The 16,926-nt window shown below is 59.8% G+C and overlaps 3 protein-coding genes across 3 annotated transcripts; 2 read left to right on the top strand and 1 right to left on the bottom strand.

Annotated features, from left to right (window-relative positions):
- Positions 1-176: 176 nt before the first annotated feature.
- Positions 177-1,534, bottom strand: PLICBS_003328 (uncharacterized protein; the record flags this gene model as incomplete). Its single annotated transcript, XM_018323071.2, has 3 exons — positions 177-1,235; positions 1,299-1,346; positions 1,403-1,534. The coding sequence occupies 3 exons, from the start codon at positions 1,532-1,534 to the stop codon at positions 177-179; spliced, it is 1,239 nt and encodes a 412-aa protein (XP_018178301.2).
- A 4,937-nt stretch (positions 1,535-6,471) lies between these two features.
- PLICBS_003327 (uncharacterized protein) lies at positions 6,472-7,984 on the top strand (the record flags this gene model as incomplete). Its single annotated transcript, XM_018323069.2, has 2 exons — positions 6,472-6,989; positions 7,048-7,984. 2 exons carry the CDS (start codon positions 6,472-6,474, stop codon positions 7,982-7,984), a joined length of 1,455 nt encoding a protein of 484 aa, XP_018178299.1.
- Positions 7,985-13,553: 5,569 nt separating this feature from the next.
- Positions 13,554-16,350, top strand: PLICBS_003326 (uncharacterized protein; the record flags this gene model as incomplete). Its single annotated transcript, XM_018323066.2, has 3 exons — positions 13,554-13,988; positions 14,040-16,091; positions 16,162-16,350. 3 exons carry the CDS (start codon positions 13,554-13,556, stop codon positions 16,348-16,350), a joined length of 2,676 nt encoding a protein of 891 aa, XP_018178296.1.
- Between the last annotated feature and the right edge of the window lie 576 nt (positions 16,351-16,926).

The following is a 16,926-nucleotide window of genomic DNA, read 5'->3' as shown; positions in this document are numbered from 1 at the left end:
ACTGATAGATGTCGCAGCGGTCGTCATCGAATCCGCGGAATTCAACGTCTACGTGCCCGACGTTATGGTACATATTTCTATTATCGTATCCGACCTATAGGAGGCCATTGCAATCGATTTTCAATAAGTCGTCCAGAGCTCATATCCCGCCAACCAAATGTCTCACCCCGGTCTATCTACAGCCACGGAGCCATCCCAGCCCCAACACCCAACAGCCCCATCGCCGCCGCCCCCATCACGCCTCCCGTGGCCCTCGCTGGCATTGCGCCACCCTTGCTGGAACTGGAGTGGAACGACGTGCTGCTCGTTGTCGCTGTAGCCGCCCCCGAGGCATCCGTCCCCGTCGCCGAAGTTGTCACGGGGCAGTCCGTGGAGCAAGGCAGCGCAGATGTGAAGGCGTCCTTGGCAGAACTGACGGGAAAGACGGGCACTTGCGTCCCAAGCGTGGGATTCGGCGCAACGGTGTCGGCATCGGGGTTGAGCACGTCGGACACCAGGTGCAAGATGCCGTTGGCGATGAGAATGTCCGGCTGGACAATCTGCGCCGAGTTGACGTACTTGTTGTTCCCTGCGATGCGTACCGTAACCTTCTCGCTGGCGCCGCCCTCGCCGTCAGCCTTGGCCAAAGTGGCGAGCTTCGTGCCATTGGAGAACGCCGACGAGACGATGACCTGGTCGGCCACGACGTGGTAGCCCATGACGCGAGCGAGCTTCTGCGAATCCAGCTTCTCCAGTCCGCCACCGACGAGCGCAAAGGCTTCATCTTGAGGCGCAAAGATAGTCACGTTCTTGCGATATGCAAGGTCCGGCATAAGCTTGGCGGCGTAGAGCGCGCCCAAGAACGATGACACCTTGAAGGCCTCAGACGTCTTGTCGATGCGCGCGGGCGGGATGAGGAGGTTGTCGACGACCTGGATCAGGCCCCCCTGAAAGGCAATGTCGCCCTCGACGAGGGTACAGCGCGTGCCCATGCTGGTGGTGAAGACGACAACGTCGCCGGGCTGCTTGTTGATCAGGACATTCTGGCCCGAGGTCACATTGGTGTACTTGGAGTCCGTCAGGAGAGTCTTCCTGACGACGGTTGGACCGGTGTCAAGGTCCTTTGTCGAGACGTTGCCCTGCAGGATGTGGTACTGGAGGAGGGGCACCGTCTTGGCCTTGTCCTCAGGGTCCCACTGGCCATTAAGAGACGTGTAGGGGATGTTCTCAAAGGCCTTGTTTGACGGCGCAACGATCTGAACAGGTCAGCTTCTGCGAGAGCAACCATGTGAGCATCTCGGGTAGCTCAGGAGACATACCGTAACGCCCTGGTAGCTCGGCAATTGCAGCAGGATGTCTGGATATTTCTGCGCGACGAATCGAGTTAGCATTCCGCGCAAGGCTCGGCGGCACATGGACATACCTTGATGAGGTCATAGTATTTGGTGAGGTTCTTGTTGCCCGCGAGCACAGAGCCAAGGTCCCTGCCGCCGTCGTCTGCGACCACGACGGTGGCGCACAGGCCGACGAGCCCCAGCAGCGCCTGGTACAGCATGGCTCGCTCCGTTCCGGGACTCTACAGTATGCGTCGACCGAGTATAATCTCCAACTTCCTCAGATTGGAAGGCCAATGCCTCGCAGCGGCAGGTGCCTGTTGGCTGGAGGGTTTCAATCAATGAGGCGTAAAGGAGTGACCGAGGTGGTGGTCGCTGGTGAGTGAGTGAGTAAGCGGGTGCTGAAGGGGGCAGGTGCCGGTGACAACAGCTGGTCGGGGGGCGCCTCCCCTCAGGCGTGTCGTGTCGCCCCCGTCGCTACTTCGTAAAATTTCACTTCACTCAGAGTCTGCTGAACACGGAATCGGAAGCTGTGCGTTTCTCAACAAAAGAAGCTCCTCGCAGGCTACACCACATCTGCAATTGTGAAGCGGTTCTGTACGAGACGAAGAGCGAAGCAATCACCCCCGCCGGCGTGCCGTTGCAGCCAGCCAGCCAAGTCCCGAGCACGCGTTACACGAAGCAACACCTTCACCCGCGTCGCGGTCCCATCACGGGGCATCGCAGCAACAGGGCTCCCCGAGCGGCAGGCTCTGAACGGGCCCTGCCCTGGTCTGAAACTTGTTGCTTCTGTCCACCGCACACGCGGTGCCAGTTCGTAGCCCTCGCAGCCGTGACAGTCGGTGGGCACTACAGTAAGCCACAGGGGACGGGAACGAGAACAGCCATGATCGTCGCCTGGCCGCCGCTGCAGAGCAACAACACCAGCTGTTGCCCTGTGCCACGGCTTGCGCCGGCGACAGGTGATGACTATCCAAACGCCTGACCGCCCGGGGCTGCAGTGATCGCCAGCTTGCGCACGCCGCCAGATACCGCCGTCACATCGGGTCGTGGACCCTGCCTGGCGGGTTCCTCCTTGCAGGCGAAACCACAGCGATACGAACAGGGCAAAAGGAAGCGCAATGGCAGAGATTTTCAGGCCGCATCCAAAGGCGCTGCATGCAGTCACAGAAGACGAGGTTTTGTTTCAGGCCCTCCACTCGTCTGCAGATTCGCTGTGGCACGCAGGATTGGCGTGCCTCAGGAGACAGAGCCAGTTGGCTGGATGGACTTTATTTTTCCCCGTCGGTCAAATACGAGAAGGTCGGATCCTGGCAACCTGGCCGGCCGACTGGGATTGCTGGCTGCACCGTTCGAAGGGTGGGGGGGGGGGTGTGCCGGACCAGCGCCGAACATGCAACGGCGTCGTTTTCACGACGGCCCCGCGAAGCGACAACTCATACATGCGAAGTACGGGCTTCACCTTGGCGGCCGCATATCCGCAAGCGAGCCAGCTGGCTGGGATGCAATCCCAGCCATAATCTGTGAAAACAGCAGCATCATGGGGGGAGTGCTGAGTTCGCCGCCAACTGGCCTTGATGGGGCCGGCCCACGATGGCCGTCGCCCCATTTTCCCTCCTCTGGTCCCGGCCGGGCCAACGATCGGTCAACGTGTAAGAGCCGGGGCTTTGTTCCCGGACACGTCGACGAGACTTGTGACGCGTCGCGATAAGGCTATTGCAGACGCACAGCTGTCTGCGGTGGTAGGGCTTACCTGTGTGAGCAATCCAGGTCTACGCGCGGCGACTTTTACCGAGACCATTACCGGCGCTATCGCAGATTTATCGGAAGGATTCCTTCCACGCAGTCACGGTGAGCCACATCATCAATGGACAACATGATGCAAGCCAATCTCTCCCGAACGGAACGTTGCTGGGCTGGGCGAACCGACGGACAGGGTCAAGAAGGCTAGCTCACCTAGTGCCATGGTGCCAAGATGCGGCGAAACCTGTCACGGCCTTATTATCACGCTGCGCGATATTTGGCCTGGGTCCGTCGTCATACACGAAGTACGAGGTCAAATGGTGAGCTGGCCGACGCTGGACTGAGAAGATCAGAAAGGAACTCGCCGAGAACTGCAGACACACTCTCTATCTGCTCGGGCCACTTCCAGACCCGACCGACCATGCTGGCTTTGCTGTCGAATTCATTGAGGTGTTTCATCTACAGGAGGAGAGTCAGCGCCCTTGCAATCAAGAAACAGCACCTGCAAAGCTAGGATTCGTGCTGGAGGCCTGGTCCTTGCTCGGGAGCACTGCTTATATCTGTTGTGGCAGCAAGGCATCAGAATGTCACCGTGTCGACGCAATCTTGGGCTCGAAACCCATCCACCTCTGTGGAAGTCTTCCAACCCAGCTGGGAAGGGACGAGTGCGATTGCCTGCAGACACGAACGAAGACTAGCTGGTAGTTTTGAATTAGTTAAAAATAGGGGAGGGGCTTCTTGGGCGTGGGTGGAGCGCTTGCATGGATTGACGGGGTTGCCATTCACGATTGGCGTCCGATCTTGCGCTGAACTGGTTGCCGGACGGACGATCCGGCACCGCCGGAGTTGCTCGCCGTAGGTGGCTTCAATTTGAGGCATCACGACAACGAAACTGTAACCAAGTTGGATGACTTGCGGCGGAGAAGGGGCAAGCGTTCGCTGCAGATGATCCGGCTGCCTGGTCACTGCCACCACCGACATCTGAGGCTTGCGCGGCTGAGGGCATGTGGCGCCGAAGGCGTTATCATGTTGCAGGGCAGAAGGCGCACAAGGGATGACCAGTCGGACCTGGACAGGCAACAGGTCAGCTCGGATGGACGGCGCCCAATGGCTGGGAGCCTCGAGTCGTTGCTCGCCAAAGCCAGAGAGGTGCATGGCCATCCTGCACGAGCAGCCCAAGCCTCGGATGCTGCCGACGACTCACGACAGGCTGTGACAAACGAAATTTCGGTTGATACTCTGCCAGAGACATGGAGTCCCACACTGTCTTGATCCGGCTTCCGCCTGGGCTGAGGGCTTGCCTGCGTTGACTGAACCTCGGGACAGACGGAACGGCGAGGCTTGATAGCCAGGGACTCAGACTTCTCAGTCGCCGTGGAGGTGGCTTGGGCATTGGGGATTGTGGTTCCTGGGCACGATTAGCCTTTCCTTGCGCCTCGCATACTCCACGCATTACCGAATTCGCACGAAAAGATCGAGTTCTCGACGATGCCCCAGCCTGTGGGTTCTTCCTCGGACGACCCGGACGCCTGGGAACGAATGGAGCCCGACCGTTTTGTCATCTGCCGTAACCTGTTGTGAACGGCGCGGCAGAAAGTCTATTACAAAGGCCAGCTGTCCAAGATCCAACAGGTGCGCAGACCAGGATGCCAAGCCGGTGTTGGGACCCGCTCTGCGGATGAAGATTTCGGAACGGAGAATTTTCGACCATTTGCCATGTGCGATTGCATTCCAGTGAGCGATGGGGTCGACCGTTGGTGCGGGGTGAAAGGCTGAGGCTCTGCGCTGAGTCGTGACTGACCACATCGCACGCCACCCTCTCCATCGTCGTGATGCTGCAAGGCGGGCAGGGAACGAGATACGACGTTTGGGCGACAGGGCTTTCGGACTCCGATATGGCGAGAGGGGAAGCCAAGAACGACGGTGAGAAAACGGTGCGGCGACACTGGTACGAAGTACGAAGCAGCTGTTTCTTCGAGTCAAGATGCGTCAGGAACAGCTGCTGCCAGTGCGCTTTCCCGAAATGAAGAATTGCAGGGGAGGGGTGACGGTAGCGAAAGCGAGCAGGGATCAAATGGCAAGCGCGTGCAGGAACAGGGGTCGTGCCCACCTCCCCCTGGTCACGAACGCCACAGGCACCCGAGAAGCCACAACTCTTGCCGCTTTTGCTGCCCGCGAAGCTCTGCCAAAACTCTGCTCCTCCGACCAGCACGATGCTGCCGCGTCGCTCGACGCCCGCGCCTTCAGCAGCTCCGTGGGTCCTTGACGGCGCCAGGGCATTCCGCAGCCAGCCGTCGGGTGGCCACTGGGTCTCTGTGCGATCGACAAACGGCACTCAGGACGGCGTGACGCCGACGCCTGTCGGGCGCTTCGACGGCGACAGGCTCGCCCGTCCAAGCGCGCCGCCCACGGCAAACGGGCGGCCCCTCTCGCAGCTCCGGGGGTGTTGTTGGGTTGCCTCTTGGCCATGCGGCAGGTGGGCGCTTGCAGTCAATATTACCGGCACGCAAAGTTGCAATGGCACCTCAGCTGGCCCAGTGTTTCCGCGGCCGCTGGGTGAATGCCTGGTCCAAGCAACTATCGACAGGCTGGGGCCCAGGGCGTTGGCCGGCCCAGCACGAACGAACCGCACTCAATTCGGGAAGCTCCTTTGCCGGGGTGCTGTCGTGACCAACGTGCATCAGATGCCGCTGCTGAGCGGTGGAAATCACCTTGCGAATCGCACTGGGTGTGCTGACGATGCCGACGGACACAGGCCGCCAGTTCTTCCACGTTCCGGCTGTGCCGCACCGACTCCCGGCACGCTGCCGCCAGGAGCCGCCCCGAAAACGACGGCAGCTCGCAGCGGACTGCCCGAAGGCCAGCCTGGGCTGGACGGGACTGGGCTCAGGCTGTGATGCGCTACGTACGATGGACGGGCAGGGGAGTGGCGTGGGTGCACTTGGGCCTGCAACGCGCAGCCACGAACCGCCGAAACTCCACCGCAGCTGGGCTCGGGCGGCCAAGGACCCGACCCCCCTCCTCCATGGCGGAGCGCAAGGCCTTGAACCAAAACGGCCAGACCTGGATGCTGCCATTGACATTTCAGGTGTTCCCCGACCCGGTTGCTGGTGCTAGGCGTCATACCAACGAAACCTCAACCTCTGCAAATCCGCTCCTTTGGCTCTCTCTCCCCTTTCCCATCACCTTCCCTTCTAACCTCTCCAAAAGACAAACCGCGGCAAGGCTCGGAACCGCTCTTTTCGTTTGGGATATTGCTCAGACTTAACAGGCCGCATTCTCAAGCTCTCAAGCAGTCCTCGGGTTTGCCCCGAGAGTTTGCGCACGCCGGCGCAGCGCAGGCGGTCAACTCCATAGCCACCCTTCGGGTGACTACGACGCGTGCAATATTGTTGACACATTGACAATCATCGCGATGGATCAAGAGAACTACAACAACGGCTACTTTGGACGGCCCGTGGTTCCCTCGGCCGCCACATCCACCAACATCACTCCCCTCCGACCAGGCACACCAAACACAGACGGCAGTCGTAACAATCCATTCGGCGACGACACGGCCTCGTCGCACCGTCCAGGCGCCAGCACAAACCCATTCGGCAGTCCCGATGCCTCTCGGCCAGCATCCAGCTATGGCTCGTCCAGCGCCATTGGAAACCGTTTTGACGAACGGTCACAGCGATATTTCCATTCCAGGCGGGTCCAGAAAGGCGACATCGAAAAGCCTTGGCTCGCCAAAAAGGACCCGAAGGAGAAATGGGTCACCATTCTGCCGCTTGTCGGTATCCTCATCGGACTGGGCATCTCCGGCTTCCTCATTTATGACGGCCTCAGCAGCGTCGTTCACCACAAATACTGCCCCGTCATGGACGAGAATTTTGACGGCGGCTTGAACACTGACGTCTGGACGAAGGAAGTCACGGTTGGTGGCTTTGGGTATGCGCTCGCCCCCAAATAGTAGACCAATACCCCCTTCTGACTGACAATGACGCAGAAACGGCGAGTTTGATCAGACAACTGGCAATGATGAGAATGTGTTCGTGCAGAACGGAAACCTCGTCATCAAGGCCACGCTGCAAGACGCGGACAAGGTTGAGAAGGACAACGTCATCAACCTCCTCAAGGATGGCACTTGCACGTCCAAGGACTGGTACAGCTGCGTCTCTGCCACCAACACGACCAGTGGCAACTCGAGTATTGTTCCTCCGACGAAATCGGGTCGCATCAACACCAAAAAGGGTGCCAAGCTCAAGTACGGCCGCGTTGAGGTGACGGCAAAGCTCCCAGAAGGCGACTGGCTCTGGCCTGCCATTTGGATGATGCCCGTCAAGGACACGTATGGCCCCTGGCCCGCCTCGGGCGAGATTGACATTATGGAATCGCGCGGAAACAACTGGACCTACGGCCAGGGCGGCAACGACATTGTCTCATCGGCGCTGCATTGGGGACCTGACCCGGCCAACGACGCCTGGTGGAAGACGAACAACAAGCGCAAGGCGCTGCACACGACGTACAGCAAGGGGTTCAACACGTTTGGCCTCGAGTGGTCCCAGAAGTACTTGTTCACCTACGTCAACAGCCGCTTGCTTCAGGTTCTTTACACAAACTTCAACAAGCCCATGTGGCAGCGAGGCAACTTCCCCGAGTCCAATTCCAACGGGACGCGCCTGGCAGATGCCTGGAGCCAGACTGGTCGGGACAACACCCCGTTTGACCAGGAGTTCTACCTCATCATCAACCTAGCCGTCGGCGGCACCAACGGCTGGTTCGAGGACGGCAAGTCAGGCAAGCCGTGGATGGACCACTCGGAGAACGCAAGGAAGGACTTTTGGAAGGCGCGCGACACGTGGCTGGCGACGTGGAAGCAGCCTCAGCTTGAGGTCAGCCGCGTCGTCATGCTGCAACAGTGCGACGGCGGTGAGGAGTTGTAAGGCTGGGTGCCTTGTGACAGTATAGGCGGCCTCCTTGGTCACTTCACTTTTCTATACCTAGTACATATCTTACAACATTGCCTAATGATAGACACAGCTGGGAAGGGGGGCGGATATTCGGATGGGCAGTTTTGGGTGGCTGGGTAAACGGGAGGCGACATCATTCATGGACAGGCACACGTTGGACATGTAACGGCTTCATCATGGATTCTACTGGCGTTTGAGCAAAATGAGACGAGACTTTGCATGGCGATTTCGGTGTCCCCGTGGGCAGCAGCCTCAAACGGTGGCTGCGTTTCCGAGGCTGCGCACTTGTCGCACCCCCAGGTCTACAGCACGGGTGCAGCACAGAAATTCACACATCGGGATTGAAAACAGTGGTGCGGAGCGGGTAGATCCGGTCCGTTTGCGTGACGACGAGGCGCAGTCAGGTGCGCGAGTATGTGTATTAACGACTGGTTGAGACACGACGCACGGCTGAGCTTGCTCGTGATAAGGCCAGCCAACGACAAAGGCGCCTGCTTCGGGGGTTCCCTCAGTGAAGTAAACGTAGTGCCCGTACGTAGCAGCGCAGTGATGATATTTTTATCCCAACGCATGTTTAAGACACGGCCAGCCACGGCGGGCAAGGAGCCCATTGTCATTCGTGGTGCCGCGAACACCTCGTCGACGGCCTTGCATGCGAGACAAGAGTTTCTTTATTGTTTGCCCTGCGTGGGCTTACTGTCACAAGCAAGGCAAGGGACCCTTTGCCATGGGGGTTCAGCGCTTTCAGGGGAAGCCGTATCGAAGGTTTGTTGCACCAGATATGTGTGGAGGCTCAGCATGCGAGGCACCCGCGCGCGCACGGCCGCGGGAGGGCCTCCCGCAGCGGCTGCTTACACCTGCGGCGTGGAGACGGCGCAAGGGGCGGTGCGTCTGCCCGTCTGCACGCTCGCGATACCATACCGAAAGTTGAGGGAAAGCAATCTGGATTTCCTTTTTGCCGCATTGGCATCGCGACGGGCGCCGGAGAGCCGCCCGGCGCTTCAGGCGATGCGGCTAACATGGAGGCTCCATCGAGCGACAGGCTAACCAACCGCTACAACCGCTAACCTCGTACGAAGTGCTCCGAATCTACTTAGCGGACTAGCAGGCCGAAACGGAGCGCTTGCCCCGTTTCCAAATACGAATTTTCGACTCTCTTTGCAAACTCGCCATGTTGCAAGCCGTCGATTCGCGCCCCCCTCTGCTCGGCGAGGATTGACTCGTGCCGGTGCCGGCCCACTGAGACCAGCAGATGGATCCCACTGCCCAGCACCAAGAATCGCGAGTCCGGCTGGCGCGGCGCACGTCATTGCCTCCATCGCGAAGTGCCGCATCGCCCGAATCGGCGGTCCCTTGGGCGCTGCACCTGTAGTCTGTCAAGTTTCTTTCCCAGAAGCTTTCGCCGATTTTAGGGTTTGGACCGGCGAGCGGAATGCCGTTTGCTCCATACGTAACGGCCGCTAAGCATTGGGAAGAAAAAAGTGAAAGAACGGCTTCACTTACACTGGGCGGTGTGAGGATAGAGAGTCCGAATGTCACCGACTTGTCCCGCCCGCCGTGGGGGCAACGTGAGTCGACGAGGCTGTCACGAAAACCCTACAACGAGTCGAAACGGTTTGAACCCGAGTCGTGACGCTTCTTCCTTGACCAGGATGGGTCGATGACCGTGCAGGTTCAGCTGATATCTGTGACGGCAAGTTGAGGAGATTGCGCGGCGCCGTCACCGTCAATAGACCGCAAGCCACCCGTCGAGCTGTTCCCGGCACAGGCGATGCGCTATCGCAGCAATCTTGACAGGTACCGCCATGGCGCCACGGCGTGAGATATGAACGGGTTTCCGCTGGTGGGACAGAGACGGGACGGTGTCACCGGACGAGGAATTGCCGGTCGTGGTGGCGTCGACAAGGCTGTATCATTGCCGTTGCCGGTGCACAAAGCACCAAGAGATGGGGCCGTGCCTTCGCACAAGGCAGGACGCGAGTCGAAATTGGCCTGTTGGCCATCTCTGTGTAGCCATCGCAGCCAGCTGGATCGACACACAGGCACCGGGCTGCCTCGTGCTGCTGGTGTGTGCGATGTTGACGTCCAGGCGGGCAGGGGCGAGGGTCAGATAGGCTACGGAGCTGCCCGACATGCCAGCCACAAGTCGAGGAGGCGTCCAATACCAAAGGCGCAATAAGCTTAATCGGGGATGAGCATGGCAGCCGCTGGAGGGGTTTCTCGCCTTGCCATTCGCCTCCGGGCGCCTCGGCCGTCGTCCTCCTGACGCGACGATGGTGTGCATCTCGCATCCGACAGAGTTTTGTTGTGCACAAATCACAAGCACACCTCAACACAGTACAGAAAACGACGAGCCGCCTCACAGGGCGATGACTGCAGGCGACGAGCACGTCAAGTTGATGTGCCGCGCTCGGGAGGGGGGCGCTCGTCATGCTCTGGTTCAGGTTCAGGTGTGGTGCTCTGTCGGCTGCAGGAATACGAGGCCGAAAATAGGGCGCACAGGACAACGCACCGTGCATGCCTGCCATTGCATGGCTATCCTGGCCATGGGGGTTGATTGGGGAAGACGAGTGTAACGGACGAGGGATTGTGCAGCCGGCCATGGCTCGAGCCTGCGGCGGCTTTCGGCCGACTGGCTTCTTTTCTTTTTCTCTCGGTGCTTCTCTGCCTCTGCTTTGCATCGCTAACCCTTGCCCGCGCGCAGTGCGTGCGCGCTGCATCCAGACTGCTGGCGACACTCACTGTTGGAGTTGGACCGCTCGCTGGAGTGCCGTGCATCTCGGCCGGACTGCGGATCGCTCCATCGTCGTTGGAGGCAACCCAGGGTCACAACGCTGCCATTGTTTGTCCCAGGTGCTCACGTGCGGCGGCAATCGTGGATCATGTGTAAGACAACAACCGCCTCGATGCTGTGGCGGATCCGTCGAAATCAGCACCGTATCGACGCGGCACTGGGGACCGTTCAGCCGCTCCGGGGGATGGGTAGCTTCGAGCACTATCAGTGTTGCATCGCGGCGAGCGTGCGGTGGTGACAAAGGCGAGACGCCGGGTTCCAGGCTCAGGGCTGTGTGCGAAAGTTGCTGTCAGCCTCTTCTTGGCTCCCATGGGCAAGCCGTCGTGATGCCCGGGGGGCGAATCAAACAGGCAAGCTTGGGGTGTAAGTGCCTTCCTGTCTCGCCCTCCGTCGGGGTCGCTTAGCAGGACCATTGGAGAAGGTGCGCCACAGCAGGAGGGGTGCAGATAAGAAGAGAAGGCGCCAGGCACCATGTCGGGCGACGGGGACCAAGACTGCCCGCGAGCAGGAGCAGGGCAGGAGCAGGGCATGGGGTCGGGTCAGTGGGCCGTCGAGCGGGCGACAGTGGGGCTAGGACCAAAGAGGACGAGCGCGACTGCCGCTTTTATCGCTGGCCCTCGATGGAAGGAACTGCCCTGCCCTGCACGCGCCAGACGCTGCGGCGGCTTGGGCGGTGCGTCCAGCATCTGTCCATCCGTCCTCTTCGTCCCCCCCCCCCCCCCCCCCCCCTTCACGCTTCCTCCTCAACTCCACCTCACTGGGCACCACCGCCGCCACCACCACCAGGGCAGCAGCACCACCACCACCATCGAGATGGGCTCGGGCGCAGCACCTGCAGCCCGGGTGCCTGGGCCGCCGCAGCCAAGAGCGCTCCAGGCTCGGGGTGGGTCCGCCATGGCGCTGGAAGCTGCCGAGGAGGCCCTAAATTACTGCGCAAGTATGGAGTTGTTGAACAAAGGCCCATGCACTGCACCTCGAGGTTCAGCCCTGAAAGTTTTTCGGCGCCTGGAGCGAGACCCAGCACTGCCCCCGCCTGGCCAAGACGCGGGCTGGACCCGGCTTGGCTGAGGTGGTTCCTCACGAACGCGCGGGTGCAGCACGGACAGCGTCCGTCCACGTCCACCGCCGCCGCGCTCAGAGCATCCCGACACCGCCAGCCGTTCGTCATCGGCCTGGGCTGTCGTGGCCGCCCGAGTCCGCAGCATCGGCTGAGGCTGGGGCACTTTAGCCATCCCCTCCTTCTGCCGGCGTTGTAGCAATTGCAACAATGCCTGGACGCGTCGTCAGTCACGCGTCGACTGTTCACTCATCAGGGCAGAATCCTCCATGGTTCGGAGATCGGCAGCTGCTGTCTCGATCGCCTCGCTGTCGATCGCTGCCCGCCCGAGAAAAGTCCAAGCCTGCCGTCTTCTTGGATAGCACGCTCGTCTGTTCTCTCCCGGGCAGAAGGACTCATCCGGCAGCCAGCCGGATGGAGACGGTGCCTCACGCCGTCAGCAACGTCTCGCAGCATTTCCCACCGTAAACTCAACAAGCCAACGGGTTTGCTCGGCGTCGATGGCGCCGAACAGGGGTGAGCTGGTAGTTGCCCGGCTGGGCCAGGGGCGTGGCCCACCCAGGAGAAAACGTGGGCGACGACCAGGACCTCGGATGGCGCCGCTATCACCACTCCCCTCACGGCGCTGCACCGCTTCCTGGCGCGCAGCAACAACACCACCACCAGCTAACGAACGGCCTGGCCCATCCAGGTGGATGCCGCCGGCGGTACCAGCTTATTGCAGACATGCTCGTTCCGCCGAGCCGGGTTGCCTGCCTGCTTCTTTCGCGATGCCCATGCCAGAAGTAAAATGTATAATACTCGCATACCGGGGCGCGAGGCCCTCCTCGTCCCCCCCGTCCCTTCGATCCCCGTTTGCCCGCCCGTTTGCGAGCACTCGAGTCCCGTTCAGCATCTGCCCGTGGCGTCTTGGCTTCGACCGACTTTCCAGCCGTTCAAGCAGTAGCCCCAGGCCTGGCGCTACTCCAGGATCCCAGACGCACGCCTCATACCCCTGTCCGGGCCACTCTGTCCGGCGCCTCCGCTAGACGAAGCATTGGGAAGCAGAGCCCGCACTGACGCTTCCCGTCTTGTAAGTCGAGCCCACCTCTGGTCGGCTCTGCCCTCCTGCGTCTGCATGCATGGCTGGCTGCGGTCCGTTTGTTCATCAGCGGCTGGTGCCCATCCGCATTCTTCTTCGTCACCTTGGCCTGGCCTCTCTTTCACCTCTCACTTGCACATCGCCTGTCCTCCCACTCGTTTTGTATTTGTCCCTAACAGTCGCTGTTCAGAAGTCCAAGCGCCAGACTTGGACATCGCCCTCGTTTCAACTGCCTCTGCTCGGGCGGTCTGTCATCACTCGCCAGTCCCGCTCACCTCTCGCAAACACCTGGTCGGCCGGCAGCTTGCACCACCAGCCCGATCCCTCTTTCGGTTCTTCTTGTGCTTCAAAGAGACGCAAGACAGCTCATAGCCGCCTCCAACTTCCGAAATCGCCAGCTAGCGCCTCCAGTCTGCTTGCAAAGCCGCTGTGTCACCGCCGCCGATCTGTAGCCGTGTCTCACCCACTTACAACGGCAGCCGCTCTCGTCCTCACAAAAAGCTGAGAGCCAAAGCAGCCTGTCTCGAAGCTCCTGGAGCTGCGGACTGAATAGTCCCCGTCCTAGGGCGCAAAGGAATTCCCCCTCGTCGAGCTTCCAGTCACAGAGACCATGGGGCTCGGCAGCTATTTCAAGGCTAAAAAGCCTGAGGAGGCGGCCGCCGCCTCGGGGTCGGCCCCGACGCCGGCTCCTCCGCGCATCCAGCGCAATCAGCCCTCCGCCCTGTCGGAGAAGCATCCGTCGTCGACCATGAGCGGCAATGACATGGAACTGCAGCCTCCGACTCCCCGGTTTCACTCCCGCCCACAGTCGAGCTCTGGACGCTCGACGCCCTCAACACGCAGCTCCATGTTCCTCGACGACATCAAGCACGAGGTCATGGTCAATTACCTGTATCAGCAGCAGTGTTCTCAACTCTGGGTGAGCGACGGCTCGGGCGAGATTGAAGGAGTTCTTCTGCGAAAGGCCCGCGGCCACTACATGGCCTGTCCCCCTCAGCTCGGCAGTTCGCCGTTTGCCATGGCCTGCGCCGCCATGAACGTCCAGGTAAGTCCACTCAACATGATGCTCGAGTAATAGTGCTAACCGCCCTCTAAGTGCTCCATGACTGTCAACTCTCGAGTCATTAAGACATTCCTCCAGTGGTCTCCCGATGCCGTGGATGTACCCCTGATGAACGGTCTGCGGGTCCAGATCCTGCCCACCATCGACGACCTGCCTCGCGCGCGAAAGCACCAATTCGCCGCTTTTGTGGCCTCGGAGGGCCTGCTCATCGTATGGGACGACGATCCCCTTCACCTGGTTCAGCGCGCCAAGGCCATCGAGTCCGAGCTCATGGAACTCGTGTGGAAGGCCGGCAACATCGACGAGGAAGAGGATGAGAAGCGAGGCGGCGCCGTCGCAGAGGCCGAAATCGACGAGGAGAGCGGCGAGATCAAGCCCGAGAAGCGCCCTATCCACCTGCAAAACACGGTTCTCGTCTCCATCACGCTCATCCTGGTCACCGTCTCCCTTGGCGCAGCCTGGAGGCAGCTCGCCATCGAGGTGTCTGTTGACGGCGACTATACTCGTCTCGGCTTGGTCGCCTTGGCCCCCATCCAGATCTTCTTCACCCTCTTCTTCGCCCAGGTTATCGTCGGTTGTCTGGCACAGATCTTCGGCCCCATCCGTCAGCTCACCATCAACTCCAAGTTCTACTCGGCTCGCCCGCCGCCTCGGCTGCAGAGTGCGGTCCTCCCTCACGTCACCATTCAATGCCCGGTGTACAAGGAGGGCTTGCAAGGCGTCATCATTCCCACCGTCAAGTCCATCAAGCAAGCCATGTCCACCTATGAACTTCAGGGTGGCTCGGCCAACATGTTCATCAACGACGATGGGTTGCAGCTGATCTCCGAAGAGGACCGCCGAGCTCGCATCGAGTTCTACGCCGACAACAGCATCGGTTGGGTCGCCCGCCCCAAGCACGGCGAAAACGGCTTCCTCCGGAGGGGCAAATTCAAGAAGGCTTCCAACATGAACTTTGCTCTCATGATTTCCTGCAAGGTGGAGGAGAAGCTCCAGGCCATCAACCGATCGCCTGAGTGGAGTCAGCACGACGAAGCACAAGCCTATGAGCAGGCGCTGAAGGAGGTTCTCGAGGAGGATGGCCGTGCCTGGGCCGACGGCAACATTCGCGTCGGCGACTACATCCTGCTCATCGACTCCGACACCCGTGTTCCTGCCGACTGCTTCCTAGACGCTGTGTCTGAAATGGAGCAGTCCCCCGACGTCGGCATCATGCAGTTTTCCTCGGGCGTCATGCAGGTTGTGCATACCTACTTCGAGAACGGCATCACCTTCTTCACCAATCTCATCTACTCTGCAATCCGATACACCGTCTCCAACGGCGATGTTGCTCCTTTCGTCGGCCACAATGCCATCCTCCGCTGGTCTGCTATTCAGCAGGTGTCGTACCAGGATGAGGACGGATACGACAAGTTCTGGTCTGAGAGCCACGTGTCTGAGGATTTCGACATGTCGCTGCGTCTGCAAGTCAACGGCTACATCATTCGACTGGCCGCCTGGGCCGGCGAGGGCTTCAAGGAGGGTGTGTCGCTCACCGTGTACGACGAGCTGGCCCGCTGGGAGAAGTACGCGTATGGCTGCAACGAGCTTCTCTTCCACCCGATCCGCACCTGGCTTTGGCGCGGGCCTTTCACACCCCTGTTCCGTCGGTTCCTTTTCTCCAACATCAGATTTACCTCCAAGATCACCGTCATCTCCTACATCGGTACCTACTACGCCATTGGCGCGGCGTGGATCATGACGGCCGCCAACTATTTCCTGATGGGCTGGTTCAACGGATATCTCGACAAGTACTATGTCGACTCGTGGCAGGTGTGGTTCTCCATCATCATCGTCTTCAACGGTCTCGGCAACGTCGCGCTTGCGGTCATGCGCTATCGTATCGGTGAGCGCAGCTTGCTGTACGCTCTCTTTGAGAACTTCAAGTGGACCATCATGCTGGCCATCTTCCTGGGCGGCCTCTCGCTGCACGTCAGCCAGGCCTTGTTGGCGCACATGTTTGAGATTAACATGACTTGGGGTGCCACAAGCAAGGAAGCCGAGTTCTCCAACTTCTTCATTGAGGTGCCCAAGGTGCTGAAGAAGGTGAGTTATCTTTGCCGTGTTCGAATTCTGAATTCCATATTGTGGCCGGATGCTAACCCTCTCCTCGCAGTTCAAATTCTCGATGCTCTTTGCTCTGCTCTTCATTGCCGGCATGATCATCCTTGCCGTCGCGCCGTTCGTTCCACACGACTGGCGCATCACCGACTTTGTCGCCATTCTGCCCATGGCTACTGTGGCTGCTAGCCACTTCCTCCTGCCACTGGCTCTCAACCCCGCCCTCATGACCTTCTCCTGGTAGAGAAGCTGTGTCGACACAACCCACAATCGCTACCTACCAACAATACACGCATCACCACGCACACATACGCACACACACACACACGCATTGTTCATGACAAACGCTTTTTTCATATAGACGGACCCGGAGTTCTCACAGATTTTGTTTCCCCGCACTACAACAACATACATCATAATTCTGACATATAATGTGTCGCAACGGCCGCGATGGGCGGCTTGCATGACGCGCGGGGACCAAAGTGGTTGGGATACTGCGGTGCTTCCCGGTACAGATTCCACGGTCCCCCGCATGGATACGGAACGGCGTACATAGGCAGGGAGGGAATGCGGGGTGCCACGACTGCGGCCGTGGTCTAGCCGGGCGAGGTGATATACTTTGCATATTGGAGGCTGGTATCTGACGGGAATGAGATGTAGTGCAGGAGTTTGGCCAGGTGCTGGCCAGGAGGCTCGAGGTCAGAGTCTAGTCGGACCCAGCAAAGATCAATCTACCTGGATAGCCAAGACATTGGCCTAGCAAATAGAATCACAAGGTTCAAAGTCAATCCCTTGTCCCATGTCTCATACTCAGTGAAAC

The sequence above is a fragment of the Purpureocillium lilacinum genome (assembly GCF_023168085.1).
Source record: "Purpureocillium lilacinum CBS 284.36 DNA, scaffold_2, whole genome shotgun sequence".
Lineage (NCBI taxonomy): Eukaryota > Fungi > Ascomycota > Sordariomycetes > Hypocreales > Ophiocordycipitaceae > Purpureocillium > Purpureocillium lilacinum.
Note: the sequence above shows the minus strand (reverse complement) of the source record. Positions and strands in the feature narration are given on the sequence as shown.